Below are 21,435 nucleotides of genomic sequence, written 5' to 3' on the forward strand. Positions count from 1 at the left end.
TGTAGAACCTAGCTGAGAACCTGTATTCCTGCAGATTTCCTTGAACAAACATATTTGGGAATCATAACTTACATGTAGCTAAAATGCATCTAACTCTATCACCACCAGGATCTTAATGCTTATAAAAAACAAGGAATGGCCTTGCTTTCAAAGATGGGGGAGTCTGTAAAATATGTTACAGGAAGCTATAAATTAAGGAGTCGACCGTTGGAGTTCGCAGCCATTGGTGACTATCTAGATACATTTTCTCTGAAGCTTGGAACTGTGGATAGAATAGCACAGCGGATTATCAAGGAAGAAGTGGGTGAGTAGTACCTAGAGCATACCTGGTGACTCCATCTTCTACTGCTTGAGGGCTGTAAAGTAAGAGTGTAGTTGATGTTTCTGTTGTAACTTAAAAAAATGGAAATATCTTGGAAATAAAAAGTTCTAAGAGATAGCAATGGGTTGTCAAAAGTCAGTCCCTGGACATGGTTATGGAAGACAGCTGGTCTTGTGGTAGCAAGTATGACTTGTCCCCTTAGCTAAGTATGGTCTGCCCTGGTTTCATATGAAAGGGAGATTAGAAGTGTGAGCACTGTGAGATATTCCCCTTAGAGGATGGAGCCGCTCTGGGAAGAGCATCTAGGTTCCAAATTCCCTCCCTGACATCTCCAAGATAGGGCTGACAGATTTCTGCCTGCAACCTTGGAGAAGCCACTGCCAGTCTGTGTAGGCAATACTGAGCAAGATGGACCTGTGGTCTGACTCAGTATATGGCAACTTCCTATGTTATGTAACTTCATTCCATATAAGGAGCAGTGTTAAAGACCAGTTGAGAGTGTGTTCAGAAGAACTAAATATTACTCAAAACACGAGAGTGTTCAAGGCCCAGGGGTTGCAAGGGCTGAATTCTAGTAGACTGCTCTATGGGTCTTCACATCAGACCAACACTCTGCCTGCTTTTCATATCACTAAATCATATCTAAGATAGCTGCCTGTGGAAGGCAGTTCTTTCCACTGGCTTCAAGCCGTTTATCTTGATCCTCCCCACCACATCTCAATGAATTTAATCCCTACTCTTTGCCCTTTGGAGGAGGGATCACTTTGCTTTTCAAATAAAGGAGTGGGAACAAAGCCTAGAGGAGGTCCCCTTATGAGTTAGCTTGAAAGTGATCAGTGAGTGCGAGAGAGAGAGAGTGTGTATGTACACACAGACCACCTATAGAAAGGCCTTCATGCTGCCTCTGGCAAAGGCCTTTTTCTGGTTTTCTACAGAGATTCTTTTTAAATGTAGATGCCAGGAATAGAATATGGGACCTTCTGAATGCAAAGCATAGGCTCTACCACTGAGTTATGCATTGTGCCTCCTCCGATATTGATTAGGTCTTCCTCCTGTTCCTTGTAATAAACAACTTACTGCTCTCTTAAAGCTTGTGTGCCTTCTGTTCTTGGTTCCGGTTGTTGCCCATCTGGACAAGATTTTGCCAAATATGAGAAGTTTCTTAGCTGAATGTTAGGCCAATGACTTTAAATCCCTAGTGCTCTCTTAAAACCCCCAGCATTAGAACTTTCCACTCCTTTACTTGTTGTGAATCTCTTGCAGAATACCTGGTGGAACTTCGAGAGTATGGTCCTGTGTACTCTACCTGGAGTGGGTTAGAAAGGGAGCTGTCGGAACCCCTTGAAGGGGTGTCTGCCTGTGTGGGGAACTGCTGTACAGCGCTCGAAGAACTGAGTGAAGATATGACTGAGGACTTCCTGCCTGTTCTAAGAGAGTACAGTCTATATGCAGAGTCCATGAAGGTAACGTGGAACTTATGGGAATCCAGTGCTTGTGCTGAAACAGCTTTTCCGGGGAAACTATTAATGTTCCATGGGTAGGTTTTTGGACTGTGGGGATCAAATAGTGCCTTTACAAAATAGATCCTATCTTGATGCATCATTGGAAGATGGTGCATTACATTGTCATGGCCTCGTTTGAAAGCCCCTGTAGAGTGTGTGGGCATTCCCAAAGCTCTCATGCTATCTTAATATAGCTCTAAAAATGCTGTGTCTCTATTTTGGAGAGAATCATGGAGCTGGTGTAGATATAACATTGGGTTCTGCTAATTGTGAATTGGATGCATTGAGGGCTGTAAAGTAAGAGGGTAGTTGATGTTGCCTTGGATGCATTGTGTGCCCCTTTCCTTCAACCTCCTTGTCGCAAATTCAGTTTCCCTATTTCCATTAAAAGTGGCTGGAACTGTTCAAGCTAACCTTAAACAGCAGATGAGTGTGGCTGAGCATAACATAGAGAGGATAAGCCCCTGCATGAATCCAGGGCAGTTTCTTTTGGTCAAGCCCCAGCAGAAGCTGATGAAATAATGGTGGCAAGTTGCACAGTCCAACACAGATGGCAGAGGGAACTAGCCAGCTTCTGTTTAACTTACAGTATTTGGTCGCTAGTAACTTTTTAAAGCTGTAAACTGAATGTTTAGTTGAATCTTAAATACACATTCTTCCTTCTCTGCAAGGCTCAGATGCCACTAATGATGCTAAATACCAGTATTCTGTTACATAAGTAACCTTCATATTTATTGCTGACAAATACTGTGGTGAAGCAAAAGGAATCTCTTATGCCCAGTGCTCTGACACAATTCCCGAAGATCACAGAAAGGCAAAGAGTATGGTAAGGAAGTGCAGAACTCTACTTCTAACCCTACCCAATTATTAAAGAGCAAAATGCTAGACCTTGTGGCTGCATAGATGTTCTTGAAAACGTGAGGAAAGTACAGTGTTCTTCAGCATGAAAAGTGTTCTGTGGTTCTTGTGTTAAAAATAGAACTGTGAGTATATTGGATTTTGGAGCTGCTCAAACAGGAAAATGAGCCTGGAGCTAGAGCCGAACTGCCTGCAGAACTGGCATTCCAGTGATGTTTCATTTGTAGCTGGTGTGGCTAGCCTGGAGATGGGCATCTGTTAGTTTGCATGCCCTTGCTTTATCTGCATTCCTCCTCCTAAGCATGGTGCTGTAGTCTTCATCACTGCTGCGAATGCACATGCTTGTCTCACCCAAGCTTGTCTCTGAAGGCACCAGTGATGCATAAGCTGCAGGAAGGACAAGAGGGCCTGCTGTGTGTCTCTTGCACGCTGACAGCTATTGAGGAAAAGGGAACTGTTGAGATGAGACAGAACATACTGGGCACAGCTAGTACAAACTATCCCCAATAGAGTGTTTGGGTACTAGGTGAGTGGAGTTAGCTTTAAATATTTATAATGCAGTTTTGATGCTAGAATAAAGTATGTTGTAAGAGTCTCATGTGAGCGTGCATACGCCACTGTCTTCTGTCTCATGAAAATACAGCCTTTTAAATTTGGCTTTAAAAAGATATACTCCAGTTGTATTTAAACATGCAGCACAGTCTTGTACATATTCAGAAGTCCTGCTGAGTTCACTGCAGCTTACTCCAAGGTAGCTGTGTGCAGGATTGCAGCTTTCACATGCATCTCTGTTTTATTAAATATTGCTAATACATTTAGCAATAAATGTATGTATTCAATACATCTTCCGTACATGGATGTTACATTCTATATTAATTTGCGCAGAGTTTCTCCTTGCAAATGGATGGAATATCATGTAAACTGTCTAGATAGGGAGATCAGATGGTGTATAACTAACCCCAGTACAGCATTCCTCCAGTGGATCTTGCTGGTGTCTGCCTTCTTTGTAGATTGTGAGCTCTTTGGGGTCAGGGGGCCATCTTATTTATATATTTTTCTATGTAAACCATTTTGAGAACTTTGAAGAGTAGTATATAAATATTAGTAGGAGTGTGTGTGATTATACACACACACGCATACGTGTATATATATACATATATACACACACGTGTGCGTATACGTGTGTGTACACACACACAAACTCTGATACAGATTCTCTGAACCCACCATTTAAACTCAAAATCACATCTGCAGAACTAATTTGGTTGTACTTCTGTACCTTTTCTGGCTCTGTCTTTGCTTCACTGCAAGAAGTAGCTGAAAAGTTCTCTGCCTAAACTCAACTTCGTTCTGTTTAAACAGAGAACCTTTAGGCTTCTCAACATTTGTTTCTGCATATATAACAGCAACGAGGCTGAAAAAGCATTTAAGAAGTAAATCAAAATGACTTGTAGCTTGCTAAACAGCAGAACTGGGCATAAATCTGCGACTACATTTACATCTTATTTAGAGGGTGACTTTGAGGGAAACCACTGACATTTGAGTCCATACACCAGTGTAACCTTTAGTTGGTTACCTACATTCTTCAGTGTCTCTGGATCTTAACCTTGCACAACTCAAGGCAGGTGGGATGTTATAATATACTCGTGGGAGAGATCTAAATAGGGCAGCGGCATTATCTGGCTTGGATTAAATCCTACAAACTGACCTCCTATTAACAGGATGGGAAGTGAAGCTAGAGTTCTGAGCCATAGTGGTGCAAAAACATGCTGCTTTGCAAACTGGAATAACCTGGTCTTTTGCTTACTCCCCTGCTGGGAAAACAATTTAAATTGTTGCCCCAGATTTGTACTGTGTGTGTTTATTAGAAAGGGATGGGGTTTGTGAAACCTGTCAATGATTAATCTCTAAGTAAAGTTTCATCCTATTCCACAGCCAGTTTTTTTAGCCAGAGGCAGCTATTTTATTAACACTCTAGACCAGGGCTGCACAACTCAAATGTCCTGGTGGGCTGGAACCATCCACAACTTGATGTGCAGGGGCCGAGGTCAAATTTTTAGCACATTATGACATTAAAATTAAATATTATTAGTTACTTGTGGATCTCTTCCCCTTGTCAATGGACCCATGGTTTCAACCAAGGACAGTGGCCAGAGAATAGGTCCTGTCCCTGCTCAATCAGTGGGGCCCCTGGAGTTCATGCCAGCCCCAAACAAATGCCAAGTCCTCTCCTCTCCCTAAATTGTTGCTTTCTTGGCATGCTTACATGGGAGTAAGCCTCACTGGGCACACCATGGAGCATATTTCTGAGAAAGCATGCACAGGATGGCGCTATAAGGTAGTTTCTTTGCTGGTCAAATGACCGTAACAGTAAGGTAGTTTCCAGCTCTCGTGTTGCTGCAGGATACCTGGGGGCCAGTAAAATAGTCCCTGCAGGCCGAATTCGGCCCCGGGGCCTTATGTTGTACAGGCCTGCTCTAGACAGCTGTACCCAAGTAGAAATACCTGTTAATCTGGAAGCATGCATTTTTAAGTATCTAATAACGGACACATTCCTTAGAACAGCTGTGGTGTGGATACTTTCCAGATCAAATAGTGATGTTCTGTATTTTAGTTGCAGAAAACAGGAATGTTACAGGTTGCATACCTTAAACCGCCAACAACAAAGACAACGACATTCATCTTTCAGCTGTCACACTTGAACCATTCAAAAGTCAGGACACTACAGTATTATAGGGCTGAGAGAGATTCCTGCCTGCAACCTTGGAGAAGCCACTGCCAGTCTGTGAAGACAATACCGAGCTAGATAGACCAATGGTCTGACTCAGTATATGGCAGGTTCCTATGTATAGCCAAATAAAAGAAATACATATGCACAACTCCAGTGCTTGGCAGAATGCAGCCGAATGGATCTGACACTGATTTACCTCCCTCTCTAGAAGAGTAAAACTTGTGCATAATAAGACCACTAAAAACATCATAACAATGCTGTATTTGATCAGAGCTGAACAAAGTGAGGAAGTCCTTGGTATCAGGTGGGCGTTTGAATATCCATATTAAACACTTCTGGAACACTATTATTCAGTAGTAAGAGTGTGCATGGACCATCTGAATTTGGATTGGTTGGCAGACTGAGGAGGGGCACGGCAAGCAGCACCTTTAACAGTGAAGATGGAGGGACTTACATGCTTCCAAATTTTGGCTTAATACCATAGAATTCAAATTATGGATGCGGATGCTGTAGATGGATGCAGTTGCTTTGCATGTTGTATGCTAGATCTGCACTTCCATCACAGAGGGTGATTGTTAGCCATCCAAAACTTGCTTTAAAAAATTTAAGACATTTTGTAAATATCTTACATTCATTTATCTTAATGTGTCAAAGGTCAAATTATTTGGCTTGGGAGAGAGGGAAATTGATCACAGCAAAGCATTTCATTTAAAGGTAATGGAGGTACTAATGCAGCCTGCAATGTTTGCATGTTGGAGTGACCTTTAAAAAATAAATAAATCCAAGTATTCTACACTGATTTGAAAACATGTTCAAGAACCAAGGCAGGCAATTGCTGGAGGCTGAAAAGTCATATGAAGCGTTGTAGTTAGGTTACATGTTGCTCTGCTAGTTTTGCCAAACTTGCATTGGGGGTTTAAATCATGTATGTGTATCCTGCTGCTGTTCCTCGAAGTAGTTTTTACATGGGAGCTTAGCCTCAAAACAGCCCTGTGAGGTGGCCTAGGCTGAGAAGAGTGATTGTCCTAGTGCCATTTGGTGGGCTTCACACGGACAACTTTGAAGCTGAGTTTCTCACATCCTAGCCCCAGCCTTCAAACGGCTATCCTGCTTTTTCGTCTAGGGTTCCATAGATCTTCTGAAAGATGAAAAGACTACCATGATCGAAACCGGGGTTTTTGTGTCATTATCAGTGAATTGGCTTTCCAAAAACAAACCATATCCAACACAAACTGGTATGACACAACTGTTCTGGCTGTTGCACTGGCCACTGATTTGTCTGGCAGTGCTTAGAAAGAGGAAGGGGCACCTCCACAGGTGCCTGTTTAAATGCCATTAATAAACTGGCCTGCCTATAGACTGAAGTCTCCATCAGAGGCCCTGCTAACTGAGTGCAGGTGGGTAGCAACTGGGAGAAGGCCTTCTCAGATGTGGCACCCAGTCTCTGGGATGCTCTCTCCCCAGAGACTCTCACTGACACCCACCCAGATGTTTTGGTACTTGGTGAAGGTCACTTAATCTTCATGGGTTTTTAAATCCCTTATTTGTGTTATGCTGTTCTTGCCTACTTTTTATGATATTGCTGGATTGGATTGTGTTTGCCTTGCAAGCCACTCCATGGTCATTAGTTAGAGGATGGGATGGAAGCTCATAATCAACTGCCTCTCAGATTCTGCGGTGAGGAGGTGATTCAATGTGTGCTCTGGTCACAGGTTTGCTAGGGGTTGAGGGTCTGGATGAGCTATTCTATACACAATGCAACATCCTTGAATTGAGTCTAGACATGTGTAGGATCTGGATTCCCCATTTTAGGCTATTCTAATTTTTCAGTAGGGTCACAGATCTTGACCTAGACTGTACCTGAAGGGAGTGGGTGGGTAGGAAGGCATTACCTCTTCTATGGGATGGAGTGTTCATCAGAATCATGCCATGCACAATAATAGTACACCAAGAACGCTTTGGCATGTCCTTTAGTGATACCGGAGCAGGCACATTCTTGCCACAACCTCAGTGTTATCCCATGTAGAGGGCCGTGTTCATCTGAACCAGCCCAAAGATGGCACTGCAGGTGGTTGGGAGTGAGTGATCTACCCTTAATTACTCTGGACCTTAACCCTTGATGACTGCTATACAAGTAGAGCGGTGTGTGTGAGTGTGTGTCCTTTAACATTCTCTTTTCTATCCACCAGAGGTATTTATTTCAAGTGGATTGTATTTGGCTTGGTCAGACTATGTGTGATACGACTAAAGAGACCTGCCAAAAAATGCTGGAAGCAAAAGCTGTAGCATAGAGAGAGAGAGAAAGTACAACTCTCGCTATTCCTCTTAACTGTAAGTTATGCTTTCTCCCTTAGAATGTCTTGAAGAAGAGAGATCAAGTTCAAGCAGAATATGAAGCCAAGCTGGAAGCTGTGGTCCTAAAAAGAGAAGATCGCCCCAAGGTTAATCTTTTGGAATAGCTTTGCGAGAGAGTGGCTCCCTTGGATGCTGAAAAGGGAACCTACACTAATCTGTGTTCAGTAGGATTTAATTCTTTATAGGACTTTGGAAGGGCTTATTACTTGCCAATCAACTAAACATGTTAAAAAATCTACTTCACATATGCACAAGATAGAGCAGTATAAAATTATCCAGAACGATACAATAGAGATAGTTGGATCAGTCATTCTGGGATGTCCAGAAAGCTGTACAAGCTATGGGCAGAGTACTTGCTTGTAAGGTTCCTTTTTACAGTCATGGAATAGCAATAGCAATAGCACTTACATTTATATACCGCTTTATAGCCAGAGCTCTCTAAGCGGTTTACAATGATCTAGCATATTGCCCCCCAACATTCTGGGTACTCATTTTACCGACCTCGGAAGGATGGAAGGCTGAGTCAACCTTGAGCCCCTGGTCAGGATCTAACTTCTAACCTTCTGGTTACAGGGCGGCAGTTTTACCACTGCGCCACCAGGGACTCTCCAGGGAATGGAACCATTTAGCCTTCACTAAATTCTCACTGTGTTTCTGAAGAATACAACTGGGATGGGGCTGTAGCTCAGTGGTAGAGCATCTACTTGACATGCCGAAGGTCCTAGGTGAGCTTCACTAGGTGAGGCATCTCTAGGTGAGGCTGGGAAAGACTCGGGTCCAAAACCCTGGAATGATGTTGCCACTCAGTATTGACCATACTGACATTAATGCTCTGATTTGGTAGAAAGCAATTTCATGTGTTTTTGGTGGTTATGCATAACATTAATTTCTTAGGCCATAAAGACATGGGTGAATGTTTGTCTATCAGGGTATTCCACTGTGCTACCAAAACTTAAAAGCTTTAGAAATTAATAGTGGTTGTACCAATTCATTTGAAGCAAGTGCATCAATTTTCTATACCCTTCTTAGTGCAACTTTCTTGAAAGCAATGGGTGCAAATAGAACTTCCTTACCAGTTGGGCCTCTCCACTCTTTTAAAATCTAAATTCTGTATTTATCATTTATATATCCTGTTCTTCTTCCAAAGGTATTTAGGATGATGTATGTGGAGTTAACTTTATTTTATCCTTGTAACAATCCTGTGGCGTAGATTGTGTTGAAACATATGCTCACCAGCCAGTGAACTTCATGGCTGAGGGGTGGATTTGAATTTAGGTGAACTTGGTCCAAGACCAACTCTAACATGGCCAATGTGGTGTAACAGAAGGTAATCCAAGGCTGTATACTTGAAAGGAAATGGCCTGGAAAGGAAAGACTCAAACGCCAAGCACAGATCAAAGTTTAGGGTTGGTTCACTTATGCGTATTCATAATGCAGTAGTTGCAACATTTAAGTGATGACTTGCATGTGTGAATGTTCCATCAGAGACGAAATGGCATTGGTAGAACTTTGGCTTAAGCACAATGCTCCAGTTAGCTCTCTGTGTGTGTGTGCACATGCATGTAAGAACCTACCATAGAATATGCAGAAACTGGTAACTTTCCATTTGTCAGAGATGATGTACAAACTTACTGCGTGTACAGCAATGAGCATTTCTCTATTTCCAGATGCCCACAGATGTTGAAAAGTGTCAGGACCGGGTGGAATGCTTCAATGCAGATCTGAAGGCAGATATGGAAAGATGGCAGAACAATAAGCGACAAGACTTTAGGCAGCTACTGATGGGAATGGCAGATAAAAACATCCAATATTATGAGAAGGTAATTCTCTATGGTTGGCACTGAATGTAGGGAAACAGTTGAGTGATTCAGTGACTTGCTTACAAATGTAGGGGCTTAGCTCAGTTTAGTTTGAACATGATGCAGAACACTCTCTAATGGCTACGTTAATCTTTTTTTTTTTTTTTGCTCTAATACATTTACAACTTCTAGCTTTTCCATGCTGATGTTAGACTAATTTAATAGGTTAAGATAGGTCTGGTTGCTCAAAGTAGACCATTTTGCAGGTAATCCAGAAATGTTAATGTTGCAACCATTTGCAGTTGTCAGGCAGTAGCATTACATACTGCTCACTGCCAGAGTACACACTTGAATATGCAAAGTCATGGAGAACATCTACTGTTCATGTTAGTACTGCTGGGTTAGATGGATCATTTGTCTGATTTCTCTCTGCAAGGCGGCAGTGTAGAAAGACTGTCTGGTTTCAGATGCCTTTTTGAGGCTTGCTCTCTTTCAATGGGTGCAACATTTAACTAAGCTGAAGCTGCTGATTCTGCCAATATGCAATACCACTTCCTGGTAGATCTGATGCATTTTATTGTTTGTTGCTTCTATCAGATCAAGACTGGTTAATTATTGAAGGAATTTTTTTAAAAAAATTCTGTTGCTGTTTGTATTCATCAAAAGACATTTGAATTGTTTACCCTGAACCATGTTTTTATGTTCACTTGTTTCTTATGAGTGTATTATGGTTTATTGGTCTTGTATAGAAGACATTTCATATTTTGTTGGTCAACAGACTGCTAAAGTTTTGCAATAAAAATTTTATTGCAAAGACTAAAATGTTTCAGAATCAAGTGGCCAGAAAGGTTCCTTGGAGGTTTCATACCAGACTTGAGGCATGGGCAAAGTATATCTGTGGAAGGAGTTCATATGGCCTGTCACATTATTCAAAATTATTGGTTTTATCTTTGCATTACCAGCATGCCAGTAATCTGTAGCTCAGAGGGAAGCCATGATAGCATGCTAATGGTGCGTTCAAAAAGGCTGGTGTAGGTATAACACCCCTTTGCATGTAAAAACCTTACATGAGATGCCATTGAAACCCTGCATGAGTAAGTGTGTTGCCTGTGCCTTGCACTGTGCACACACCTGCATTTGTGTGTGTCAAGCCATTTGGAATCTACCCAGGCCCACTTCAAGGTGATAATGGAAACTACTTGCATCCCTTGATGGAGTGTAAACTTCCAAACATGCCAGGCATGAGGAATATAATATTTCCTCTGCTACCATACAGCTGTTTGGGGTATTTATCTGCTTAGGCCATGTGGATTACCTGGCCGGGCTGTGTGGCTACAGGCCTGCTGTTGGCATCACTAGTGCAGATTTCAAATTTCTCTTGGAATCTAAATGCATAACACAGCCTTTTGCCCTTTTCTAGGAAGGATGTTTATAAAATGCATACTTTACTCCATGTATGAACAGGCCATTTTACTTGTGAAATCTAAGCCGAGCAGAATGTTCTCCTTGAATCTTGGGGCATGAGCAGCCCAATATAAGAAAAAGTATCCCCCGCTTTATAGGCTGTGCCTGCTACTAGAAGAAACTTGGGGGTGCTAGGCTTGTGATGTTACAGTACTCAAATCTATTTCCTTTATTGATTCAGCATTGTAACACAAAGTGCGTTCTTGAGTGTTGTATGGAAGGAGGCCTGAATTTAAATGGAATTGTTCATTGATTCATGTATTAATGTCTTTTCTTTGCTTTAAATAGTGCCTTATGGCGTGGGAGTCTATTATACCACTATTGCAAGATAAGCCTGAGACCAAATAAGAAGCCACATCTTTTCCACCCTCCCCTTCCCCACAATGGACCTCTGACCAAGTGCAGGTACCACTAAACATATTGGAGATACGCTATGCACAATGTGGTGTGACATTCTTGTGGGTTTTTTGCCTGGAGAAACACCACCTGTGCTGAATCTTTCAAGAACAACTTGAAAACACTTTGGAACTCTAAATCTTTTTTTGCCGCCTTTTTTTATTAAACCGTCTGAGGTGACCTTGAACACTTTTGCTAGGAGGCAATCCTTGGCAAACAGCAGCCAAAAAACCAGACTCATTCTCCTCTTGGATCACTTATTGAATGAAGTTGATGAGTGGAACACTAAAACAATAATAATAAACAACTCTGAAATGCAAGATGCCAACATGACATCTTTATTGTTCTCCCTCTTTCTTAGCCAAGCAAGGGGTGGTTGATCATGGAACAGCAGCAGTTTTCTCTTTGAAACTACTTGGGTTTTTCCCCTCTTCAGGTGTGGAAAGGTAATATGGCTGGTGGAGGATACCCGCTTGATTATGTAAGCTCTCTGAATTGATCTGGGCTTTTGTAGGGAGGTGGGCTTAAGAGTGAGGGTGGGTGTTGGTGTGGTCTTGTAGAATGTCCTAGAAACTCAGTAGAATGTTCATGAGGTAAACTTGTTGTGTGGCATGTAGTCCATGTTCTGCAGCGTTTCTAGTCATCTTTTGAGGTCAAGCGTCGTGGTTTGTAAGACAAAGTTAAATATGTGCAAAGCCAAAAACTGTGGCATAACATGCAAGGATGTCCAGTGATATGAAAAGGGAGGAGGGAATGAATGGATTTGGCTCATACTCACAATGAATTAAATCATGGTCCGATCAACTGGTCCAGGGTCAAATATGTACAAAGCGTTATTCATTTTTATTTTTTAAAAAACAATTTAAAGTTTTTTGGAAATGGAAGAAGTCTTTTGTATTGTAGGATAAATTTTGGTCATACCAAATGTATAATACACTTTCACCTCAGCCCTTGTTTTAACTGTAGAAATTGTCCTAAACATTTATTTGGGGGAGGGGGGACGCAGAGGTTAGAAAAGCAAGTCCTATTTACATATATTAGTCCATACAAGAAATAGTCCCATATTCCTTGTATGTACCCACACTGAAACGAGTCCAGCATGTCACATTTTAGGAATGAGGAGGGAAAGCAATTTCTCATGAATTGCTTTTCTTTCCTAAACATATTGGCATTAATGCTGCAAGCTCTTGGAACAGCCTCTTGCATTTTTATGTATTCAGATATTTTCTGTTACATTAAAAAAAAAAAAAAAAAGAGCCCAGACAATTTGGCCGTTCGTGAACATAATAATTCTTTTCTTGGGGAAGAAGGGATAACAGAATTGATGATGATCCATCTGGTCTGCTTAGCATTCCTTAACCTGATGGTTGCATGAGACACTTTTTATTATGAATGGGGCTTTGCTTTTCAGTAACGTTAGAAATATGGTTTGTTTCACACCACCACTGCTACTGAGTGTTCACTTCTGCTTAGAATGTTTTAAATGGTTAAAAGATAAGCACCATGCATGACAGATAATTTATATTTTATATACCTGTTCTTTTTCCCTATCAGTATTTCATGCCAGCCTCTCAGAGTTTGAAAAGCGATGTAGAGGAAACTGCTCAAAAGAGACTACTAACTAACCATCATTAGCTTTCTGTACATTGCTCCAAACTGTGCTTACAATTTCTAGCACTACTGAATTGTGAAACTTCATTAATTCACTGCAGTTAGCAAAATTAACTTGATGCATTTTTCCTGTGTGAATTTCTGAACATTTTTTTCCGGGATGTACATTGGAGAAACACTACAAACTGTTGCCCGAAGGAATTTTATTTGCTTAAATCATGAGGTTTTGTAGATGTTTGATTAAGTTCGCATCTGGATAAACATAGTTCCAAAGGAGAAAAACATACTTTTGTTTTTAGATGTATGTGTGTGTCACAATAAAAGGGACATTTCCTCTTGTGAAAGAGAAGAGGAAATCTGTCCAAGGGTCAAACTAGACATCACACAGGAAATGTGTGTGCACACTCCTGATTGGGACTGGGGACGGGATGACATGTTACTGGAAACCAGTCTCTGAGAGTGTGATCAGTTGGGTGAGTAGCAAGGGGAGAAGCTCCTCCTTCCTGCTTACCATTCATCCTCTTCTCCCATCAGGCAACTAGTTCCCCTACCCATGGGGGGAAATGGTCTAGGTTCTGTGTGTTCCATGGCTGCACAGGAAGGTGCTTATATCAAGTCAGACCACTGGTCCATCTTAGCTCAGTACTGACTGGCAGCAGCTCTCCAGGGAGGTGCCAGGGATTGAACTTGGGACCTTCTGCATGCAAAGCAGATGCTCTTCCACTGTGCTACAGGCCCATCCCCTGTCTGTCTTCTGCAGGGAGACCAACAGCTTCTTGAGAGCGATTTTGAGCAGACTAACAGCTGGAGGGGAGAGCGGTCTGCTTAAGCTGGTAGCCTCCGACGGCTGCTTCCCCCACTCCCCATTTCTATAAGTACCTGGAGCTTACTAAGACAGCAGGCTTTACTACAGGTTTTCTGCAAGGCTTTACTGCGAGTTGAAAGTTGCCCCAAAAACCAACACAAAAAGTGGATTTTTTTTACCCTGGATATAAATTTGGCTACACTCTAACACACGATGAAAAACCCGAATTGTGTGTGAAGTGTTACCTGATAGCTTGCAGGAACCGTGGGGTAAATTTGGCCAATATGTGAATGTACCCCCTCCGTTCTGGAGGAGATGTGAGAGAAAAGCCAGCTGTGAAAAACTCCCTCGAGGTTTTACACACGGGGCTTATACCCCGAATCTCATTCGGGAGAGTGTGTGCGCATTCACACACCAGCCAAACTTACCCCGAATGCCCGTCGAGATCCTTGGACCCACCCCCCACACAAATCAGGCTTTGTCTTGCAAATTCTAACTTATGTTTGGGTTTTTAAAATGCTGTGTTTTTAAGCTGCATTTCCTGAAAAAGCTGGAGCAAACCAGGGAGAGGCGCTGACATAAAATCATTAGCATGATAAGAGCACGCTCTCTTCACAAATGCAGATCAATCTCTGCAGGGAACTCCCCCCCCAGAGGGGAGGGGCTGCTTCCTTCAATGCGTGGCTTCAATCCACATTTAACCCGAAGCCAGGTGTGAATAACTCCCTGGAAAGGTCTTGGGTCTCCTGTGTAATGCCTAGCTTGGCCTTAAGATGGCGCCCATTATCCATATATTTAGTTAGTGCTTAAATCAAATCGTTCCATTCTTTATCTTAACAAATCTGCTTCCCATTTAATCATTTGCCTTTTTAGTCTAGTGGCAGTTTTATTATTAATCCATCTGATTAACTGAATTAGCAACTTTGTTCTTTCTGTGCAGCACAGTTTTCCATGAAATGAAATCTTCTAGCGTTGTCTCTTTGACCTTGTTAATGGAGGGGTATGATGCCTCAGTTCAGTGGTGGTGCTGTAAAATATCTCAGATTTGAAAGTAGGTTGGTTAAGCTTGCCATACTATGCACAGCTGGATTTGAGGGTCAACCCAGATATGATGCTGAGTGTGTCCCTTGTGCTTTGGGGCTGCTTAATGAAAATAGTAGGGGAAGGCTGCCAGTTGGGAGAAGTTGGGAGAAGACACTTAACCCCCCATGTCATCCTTTTCCTGACAAAAATGGACTATCTTCTTCCTGGAAGACCAGGAGAGAAGCTTCCTTCTTGGGGCTTATAGCAAATGGAAGTTTCCCTTTCTCCCTTGTAGCAAAGGTAGTCTGTTTTCACGGAGACAAGAGAAGGCTGACTGCTCCCTCTTCACAGCCCTGATCCTGATTGGTGCGCCCTTCCTGCAGCTTGCTGTTAAGGGGGAAATGCAAATACAAATGACCATGTTTAGCATCATGTCTGGTTTGCCAATGAGCTCAGTGGGAGTCTTCCTTAGATAGAATCTTTATCAGGCATAATTGGTCTCTCAGATGTCGACTTCCTTTGCTCTGAAGTAATTGGTAGGAGTGGTTGAGGGGGTATTGGGCAGCTTGTACGTCTACTGTAATATTCCCCCACCCCAATGCATATATGGGTCAGAACAACTTGGGAACTAAAGACATTTCTCCCCAAACAATCTAATTGTATTTATTCTCCCCCTTTTAAGATTTTCTTAGTTCTTTGAAAGTTATAGTAATGGTTCTGAGACAGAGCTGTGAATTGGGAGGTCCCCAGTTGGAATCTCATGTCTGCCATGGACTCCATAGTTGACCTTGGGCAAGCTGTGACCTCTCCATCCTCTTCCCCCATCTGTAATGTGTAATATGCTGACCTACCTTATGCTATTTCAGTTTTATTTATAAATGACCTGGTATCTGAAATTGCTGTATGAATGCTGAGTGTGGGGGTGGGTTTTTGAGAGAGGAAGCAATTTTTTTTTTAAAAAAGACCTATCTAATTATACACTTTCTTTTGCTTTGTAGGGGGGAGTTTAACTTAATTTAAAGGGCAATTTTGTAGTCCTCCCCAAAGAAGCCCCCTCTTCCCAGTTATCATCTATTCCAAAGAAGCTTTCATCCCCAACTAGCTTTTTTTTAAGGGCTTGCAACAGACTCTCTGCAAGCAACAAATAGTTCATTGGGGGATAGTTCTCATTTCATTCATCTGTAAGTAAAAGTTCATATTCGTTATCACTCTGAACTAGTGACTCTTAAAGAGAAATTTACAAATGTAACCACCGGTGCTTGATGCATCAAGCAATAACTTTGTTCTTCTGTCTACTTATTTGCTGGATCAAGAATATCTAGTAACCTCTCAATATTGCAATTGGATTACCATATTTGCAAGGGTTGGTTTTAGGAACACGAATTCAGATATTACTCAGGCTGTTCAAAGATCATCTTTAATTTCCCACAACTTGCTATGTTTGTCCTGTCAGTACAATCCACGAGTAGCTCACCTGAACTAAATTGAATGGTTCAGTTTAAACCACCAGATTGTGATGGAATGGTGGGGGGGAAGTATCTCTGGAATGGAACTATCCGATCCTAATTTCTCTTGAATAGCTAAAATGTAAACATTCTGTACAGCCAGTATCCATGTTGCCGCGACACCTCAGCTTTAATGTGGTGAATTTTTCCCACACTTCATAATAAAAATGGATGTTAAGATGCATGAAAAAATGCATTCACAAAACTTAATGAGATTATGATTTAATGTATTGTCCCAAATGGATAAATGGGAACTTAAAAGGCAGAGTTGGTTATATCTACTCTTATTCAAATCTCTTTAAAAAACCCAGCCCTTCCCGCTTCAAATTTGGCATTTTAAACCTGCAGCAGAGCACAGCAGGTAGGCGCCATCCTTTCCTTGTCCTACAGTTGGAATGGAAGGTGTTGTGTACATGAGGCTGAAGATGTGGAGCTTTATAGAGAAGTGGCTGTGTGACGTGCATTTGAGGGGATCTATATGCACATCTATCAGACAGATGGCCCAGCCAATTTAATTCTCTCATCTGCAATAGGTGGTCAGCATTATTGAGTCTAGGCTCCCACCCATCCCAGCGATTGGTGATGACATCTGGTTGCACCAGCCATCTCTTATGTACTTATCCAGCAGTACACATACAATCCACTGCAGTGCGCACAGCCTATTGGTCCATGCTCAAGTTTGTCTTTGTATGTAATTAACCAAGCTTTGAAAGGAGTGGGGCCTTCATGTTGTGGGATATCAATTTTATTTCAGATTATTAAACTTGCTTAGGCTCTCTTAGCAAGCACTTTTGATCCCATAAACTATATTGGCATATGACTTTTGGATCACTTAAATAATTTTACTGTCTATCCCAAATACTTACTGCTCTATCCAAATACTTCAAATGGCTATAGATCAACCAGCTTGTTCCTGGTGGTTTTTGACAAGGCTTTTCTTATTCTGAACAAATGAGGGTCTCTTTCTGAAAGAGAATGTTTCTAAATACTGCAAACTAGTGCTAGTGCTTTTGCCAAATATTTTTGTAAATATTAAATGGGGATGTGTGTTTTTTGTTTTTGAAGGCATATGTAAATGTTAAACATTTTCAGGCACTTTAACTTTGTACGGTGAGTGGTAAAATGCCTCTCCAAATGCTGGTTTTAGGTATCAGGCAGTTTTAGGCAAACATTCTTCACCTAGCCCATTTTGCACTCTCACAACTAACCTTGAATATGGTAATCCCAAAGTTACTGGTTCAACATAGCTGGAGGGGCAGTGGTTTAGTAATTCCCATGCTTGTCCCAAAGTTTTTTCCAAGGAAGATGTTCTGCAGCCCCCATCTGCCCATGGAGTCCAATCTGAAGGTAAAAAATAGAGCCCTTTGGCATCTTTACATATGAGGCATCACTGCTCAAATATAATTTGTAATGCAAATGTGAAGGGTACATTGGCCAGAATAGGAATTCGCATTAAAAATGCTTCTCTTGATCTACATCAGCAATGGTAACATGTGCTTTGCTTTAAAAAATAAAAATAAAAAATGAGCAGGTGCTCTGTGATTTTAAGGTTCATCTCTGAAAATGCCTTTTTGTCTGGATAGGGACAGATGAATTATCAGCAGCACAGCTGTGAAGCTGGTTCATGCTGCACTTGCCACACAAAGAGCCAACCTCTGCTTGGTTGAGAATTCTGCAGGTTCCCTACAGACAGTTGCGGAAAGCTGGGGGAGCTTACCTGAGGGTGAAAGATGCTACTGCCCAGCATGCCTATGGGTGGGATGTGTGTATCTACTCCACTTATCTTGCACAGCTCATAAGGAAAAGAGAGAAGCCTGCTAGACAGCAGCATCCCTTTCCCTCCACTGGATCAGGCCAATATAGCTGGGCTCTGAGCCACACAAAGATGTGAAGAGAGCTGTGAGAACAGTATAATTTTATTTGTGAAGTTCCCCATGAACTTAGGCTGTCTCTCAGGCTTTCTCTCATTCTGTGTTTTCACTTGCTGTGGTAAAAGAGATTCCTCTCAGCCTATAATGTCAAACTGAATCCCTCCCTCTCCTCCCCTTGCATTTGTGCACCGAATTGAACAGTGTTTACACTGCAAAGGGGCTTGCTGAAGATGTCCCTCTCCAATTGCTCTCCTTGCAACATCCACCATCTGCCTCGAAGCATCTGGAAATGCACGTCACTCTTTTTCCCCTTGTTGGGCATTGTAAATACTGGCTGCCATACTGCACAAAGGGATGTGGGTGTTCTCAACACAGCCTGTGTCCCTATGCACTTGTCAACACCTGAGATGGGGTTGTGCCACAGGGCTTGGCGATAAGGGCTCAGTGCACAGAGTTGCGTGCTGTCCATTGGAAGCAATGGGTGGCACAGCGAACAACTCCATTCATGTTCAAGGGAACAACTCCCTTGCTGCTGAGCACTGCTGCCCCTGCAGGGGCCTGGGTGCTGCTCATGCCCTCTTGCACAGGCTGTCAGCTACTGATGCACAAAAACCCCTTGCCATATGGTCTGGCTCTAACTGTTCAGGGAGGTTATCAGTTGCATGGAGGGGGGTAACAGGCTACCTGTGCTGTGAAATGGATTCTGCAGCTCATCTGCTAGAGAACTATAAGAAGCTAAGTGTGATGGAGCTTATCTCAAAAGTGTCCTAATGAGACTTAAAGCCTGTGCCACACTGCATGGATTATATATTTGTGAAGAACTATACCTTTTTTTGTTGTTACCATCCTGCCTTCCTCATTTTTTTCATTTCCAAAATGAAAGCAGCATTAGTAGTAAGTTGTTGGGTTTTAGCTACAGTACACAGACCAAAATGACAATTTTAAGATAAGTAACTGCAGTAACTGCAACACACAAACAGAGCTAGCCTAAATAAACTGGATGTTCAGGGTGGCCAACCTGAGATTCTCCAGCTGCTGGGTTACAACTTGCATCATTTGCAGCTGGGGCTGATATACAGCATGAATTCACATGTGTACAAAAACTCAGCCCTCCTCCTGCACCCATGTCTAGTTCACAAGACAGATCAAGCACAAGGTTTTGTTTGTTTTGGCCTTGGGATACAAGGCAGAAATCCACAAAGAAGTTATCCAGTCCTACTGAACATAAGCACAGTCTGCATGATCAGGCCCAAGGCCTATCTAATCCAATATCCTGTTTCACACAGTGGCCCACCAGATGCCTCTGGGAAGCCCACAGGCAAGAAGTGAGGGCATGCCCTCTCTCCTGCTGTTGCTCCCCTGCAACTGATATTGAGAGGCATCTTGCCTCTGAGGCTGGAGGTGGCCTATAGCCCTCACTAGTAGCCATTGATAGATTTGTCCATGAATTTGTCTAAGCCCCTCCTAAAGCCACCCAGGCTATTGGCTGTCACCACATATTGTGGTAGATAATTCCATAGATTAATTTTGTGCAGTGTGAAAATGTACTTCCTTTTCTCAGTCTCAAATTTCCTGACCTTCAGTTTCATGGGATGACCCCTGGTTCTAGGGCAGTGATTCTCAAAATTGGGTCCTCAGGTGTTATTGGACTTCAACTCCCATAATCCCCAACCAAAGGCCACTAAGGCTGGGGATTATGGGAGTTGAAGTCCAATAACACCTGAGGACCCAAGTTTGAGAATCCCTGTTCTAGGGTTATGAGAGGGAAAAATTCTATCTCTCTTTCTCTCCACACTGTGCATACTTTTATAGACCTCTGTCATGTTGCCTCTCGGTCATTTAAAAACAAACAAACAAAAAACAAAACTAAAATGCCCAAGTGTTGCAGCCTTACCTCATAAGGAAGGTGCTCTAGGCCCCCAATCACCTTGGTTGCCATCTTCTGCACCTTCTCCTCTTGTATAATGCCCTCTTTTGAGGTGTGGTGACCAGAACTGTACACAGTACTCCAAATATGGCTGCATCATAGATTTGTATAAGGGCATTATATTAGCAGTTTTATTTTCAGTTCCCTTCCTAATGATTGCAAGCATGGAATTGGGCTTTTTCACAGCTGCCACACATTGTGTCAGCACTTTCAGTGAGTTGTCCACCAAGATCCCTCTCCTGATCAGTCACCGATAGCTCAGGCCCCATCATTGTATATGTGAAATTGGGGTGGGTTTTTTTTACCCCAATATGCATCACTCTACACTTGCTTACATTGAACCATATTTGCCATTTTCTTGCCCACTCCCCCAGTCTGGAGAGATCCTTTTGGAGTTCCTCACAATCTGTTTTGGATTCCACTATCCTAAATAGCTTACAAACTTGGCCATTTCACTGCTCACCCCAACTTCTAGATCATTTATGAACAAGTTAAAGAGCACTGGTCCCAGTACAGATCCCTGGGGCATCCCAATTCTTACTACTACTATGAATATTTACATACCACTCTTCAACAAAATTCTCAAATTCTTGGTTTACATAGAAAATAAATACATAAATAAGATGGTCCCCAAAGGGCTCACAATCTAAAAAAACAAACCACAAAGGTAGACACCAGTGACAGCAACTGGAGGAATGCTGGGCTGGTGCTGGATAGGGCCAGTTGCACTCCCCCTGTTAAATATAAGCGAATCACCACTTTTAAAATATGTCACTTTGCTTATTTAGCAGGGGTTCCTTGCTAACTGGCCTCCATTTAGAGAACTATCCCTTAATCCCTACCCTCTGTTTCCTGTCCTTCAACCAGTTACCAATCCACACATGAATCTGTCCCCTTATCCCATGACTGCTAAGTTTTCTCTAGAGTCTTTGAGGAACGGCATTGAGTGAGAGCCACATGTGAACACAATGGGGCTTGTGCAGGTGAACATCCTGGTGGATTGTGCCCTTTTAATTTCTGTCCAGGTGCTGGTATGGTCTGCTCACCTTTTCATATGCCTATGTACAAAAATAAGATGATTGTACCAGGTTTACTATGTAGTTGAAACTTTTTTCCAGCAAAATAATTTGTAATGCTTGATGATTCATGTGTACATTTCTAAAGACATTCCTTTCTTGACTGAAGGACTGGACCAACACATATATTAAACATTTCTTTACCAGTAACCTTGGTGCTTCAGTGTGTGGTGTTTCTTTAGGGTACATT

General features: G+C 42.2%; 1 protein-coding gene across 1 annotated transcript in view; it reads left to right on the forward strand.

Annotated features, from left to right (window-relative positions):
* SNX30 (sorting nexin family member 30) overlaps positions 1-21,395 on the forward strand; it is a 56,040-nt gene extending 34,645 nt beyond the window's left edge. Inside the window, exons 5-9 of the mRNA XM_053292513.1 lie at positions 109-304; positions 1,586-1,785; positions 7,768-7,854; positions 9,436-9,588; positions 11,320-21,395. Coding sequence (XP_053148488.1) covers positions 109-304; positions 1,586-1,785; positions 7,768-7,854; positions 9,436-9,588; positions 11,320-11,379 — 696 coding nt within the window. The 3' untranslated portion in view covers positions 11,380-21,395. The remainder of the gene's footprint in view (positions 1-108; positions 305-1,585; positions 1,786-7,767; positions 7,855-9,435; positions 9,589-11,319) is intronic.
* The last annotated feature ends 40 nt before the right edge of the window (positions 21,396-21,435 follow it).

The sequence above is a fragment of the Hemicordylus capensis genome, chromosome 2, assembly GCF_027244095.1.
Source record: "Hemicordylus capensis ecotype Gifberg chromosome 2, rHemCap1.1.pri, whole genome shotgun sequence".
Lineage (NCBI taxonomy): Eukaryota > Metazoa > Chordata > Lepidosauria > Squamata > Cordylidae > Hemicordylus > Hemicordylus capensis.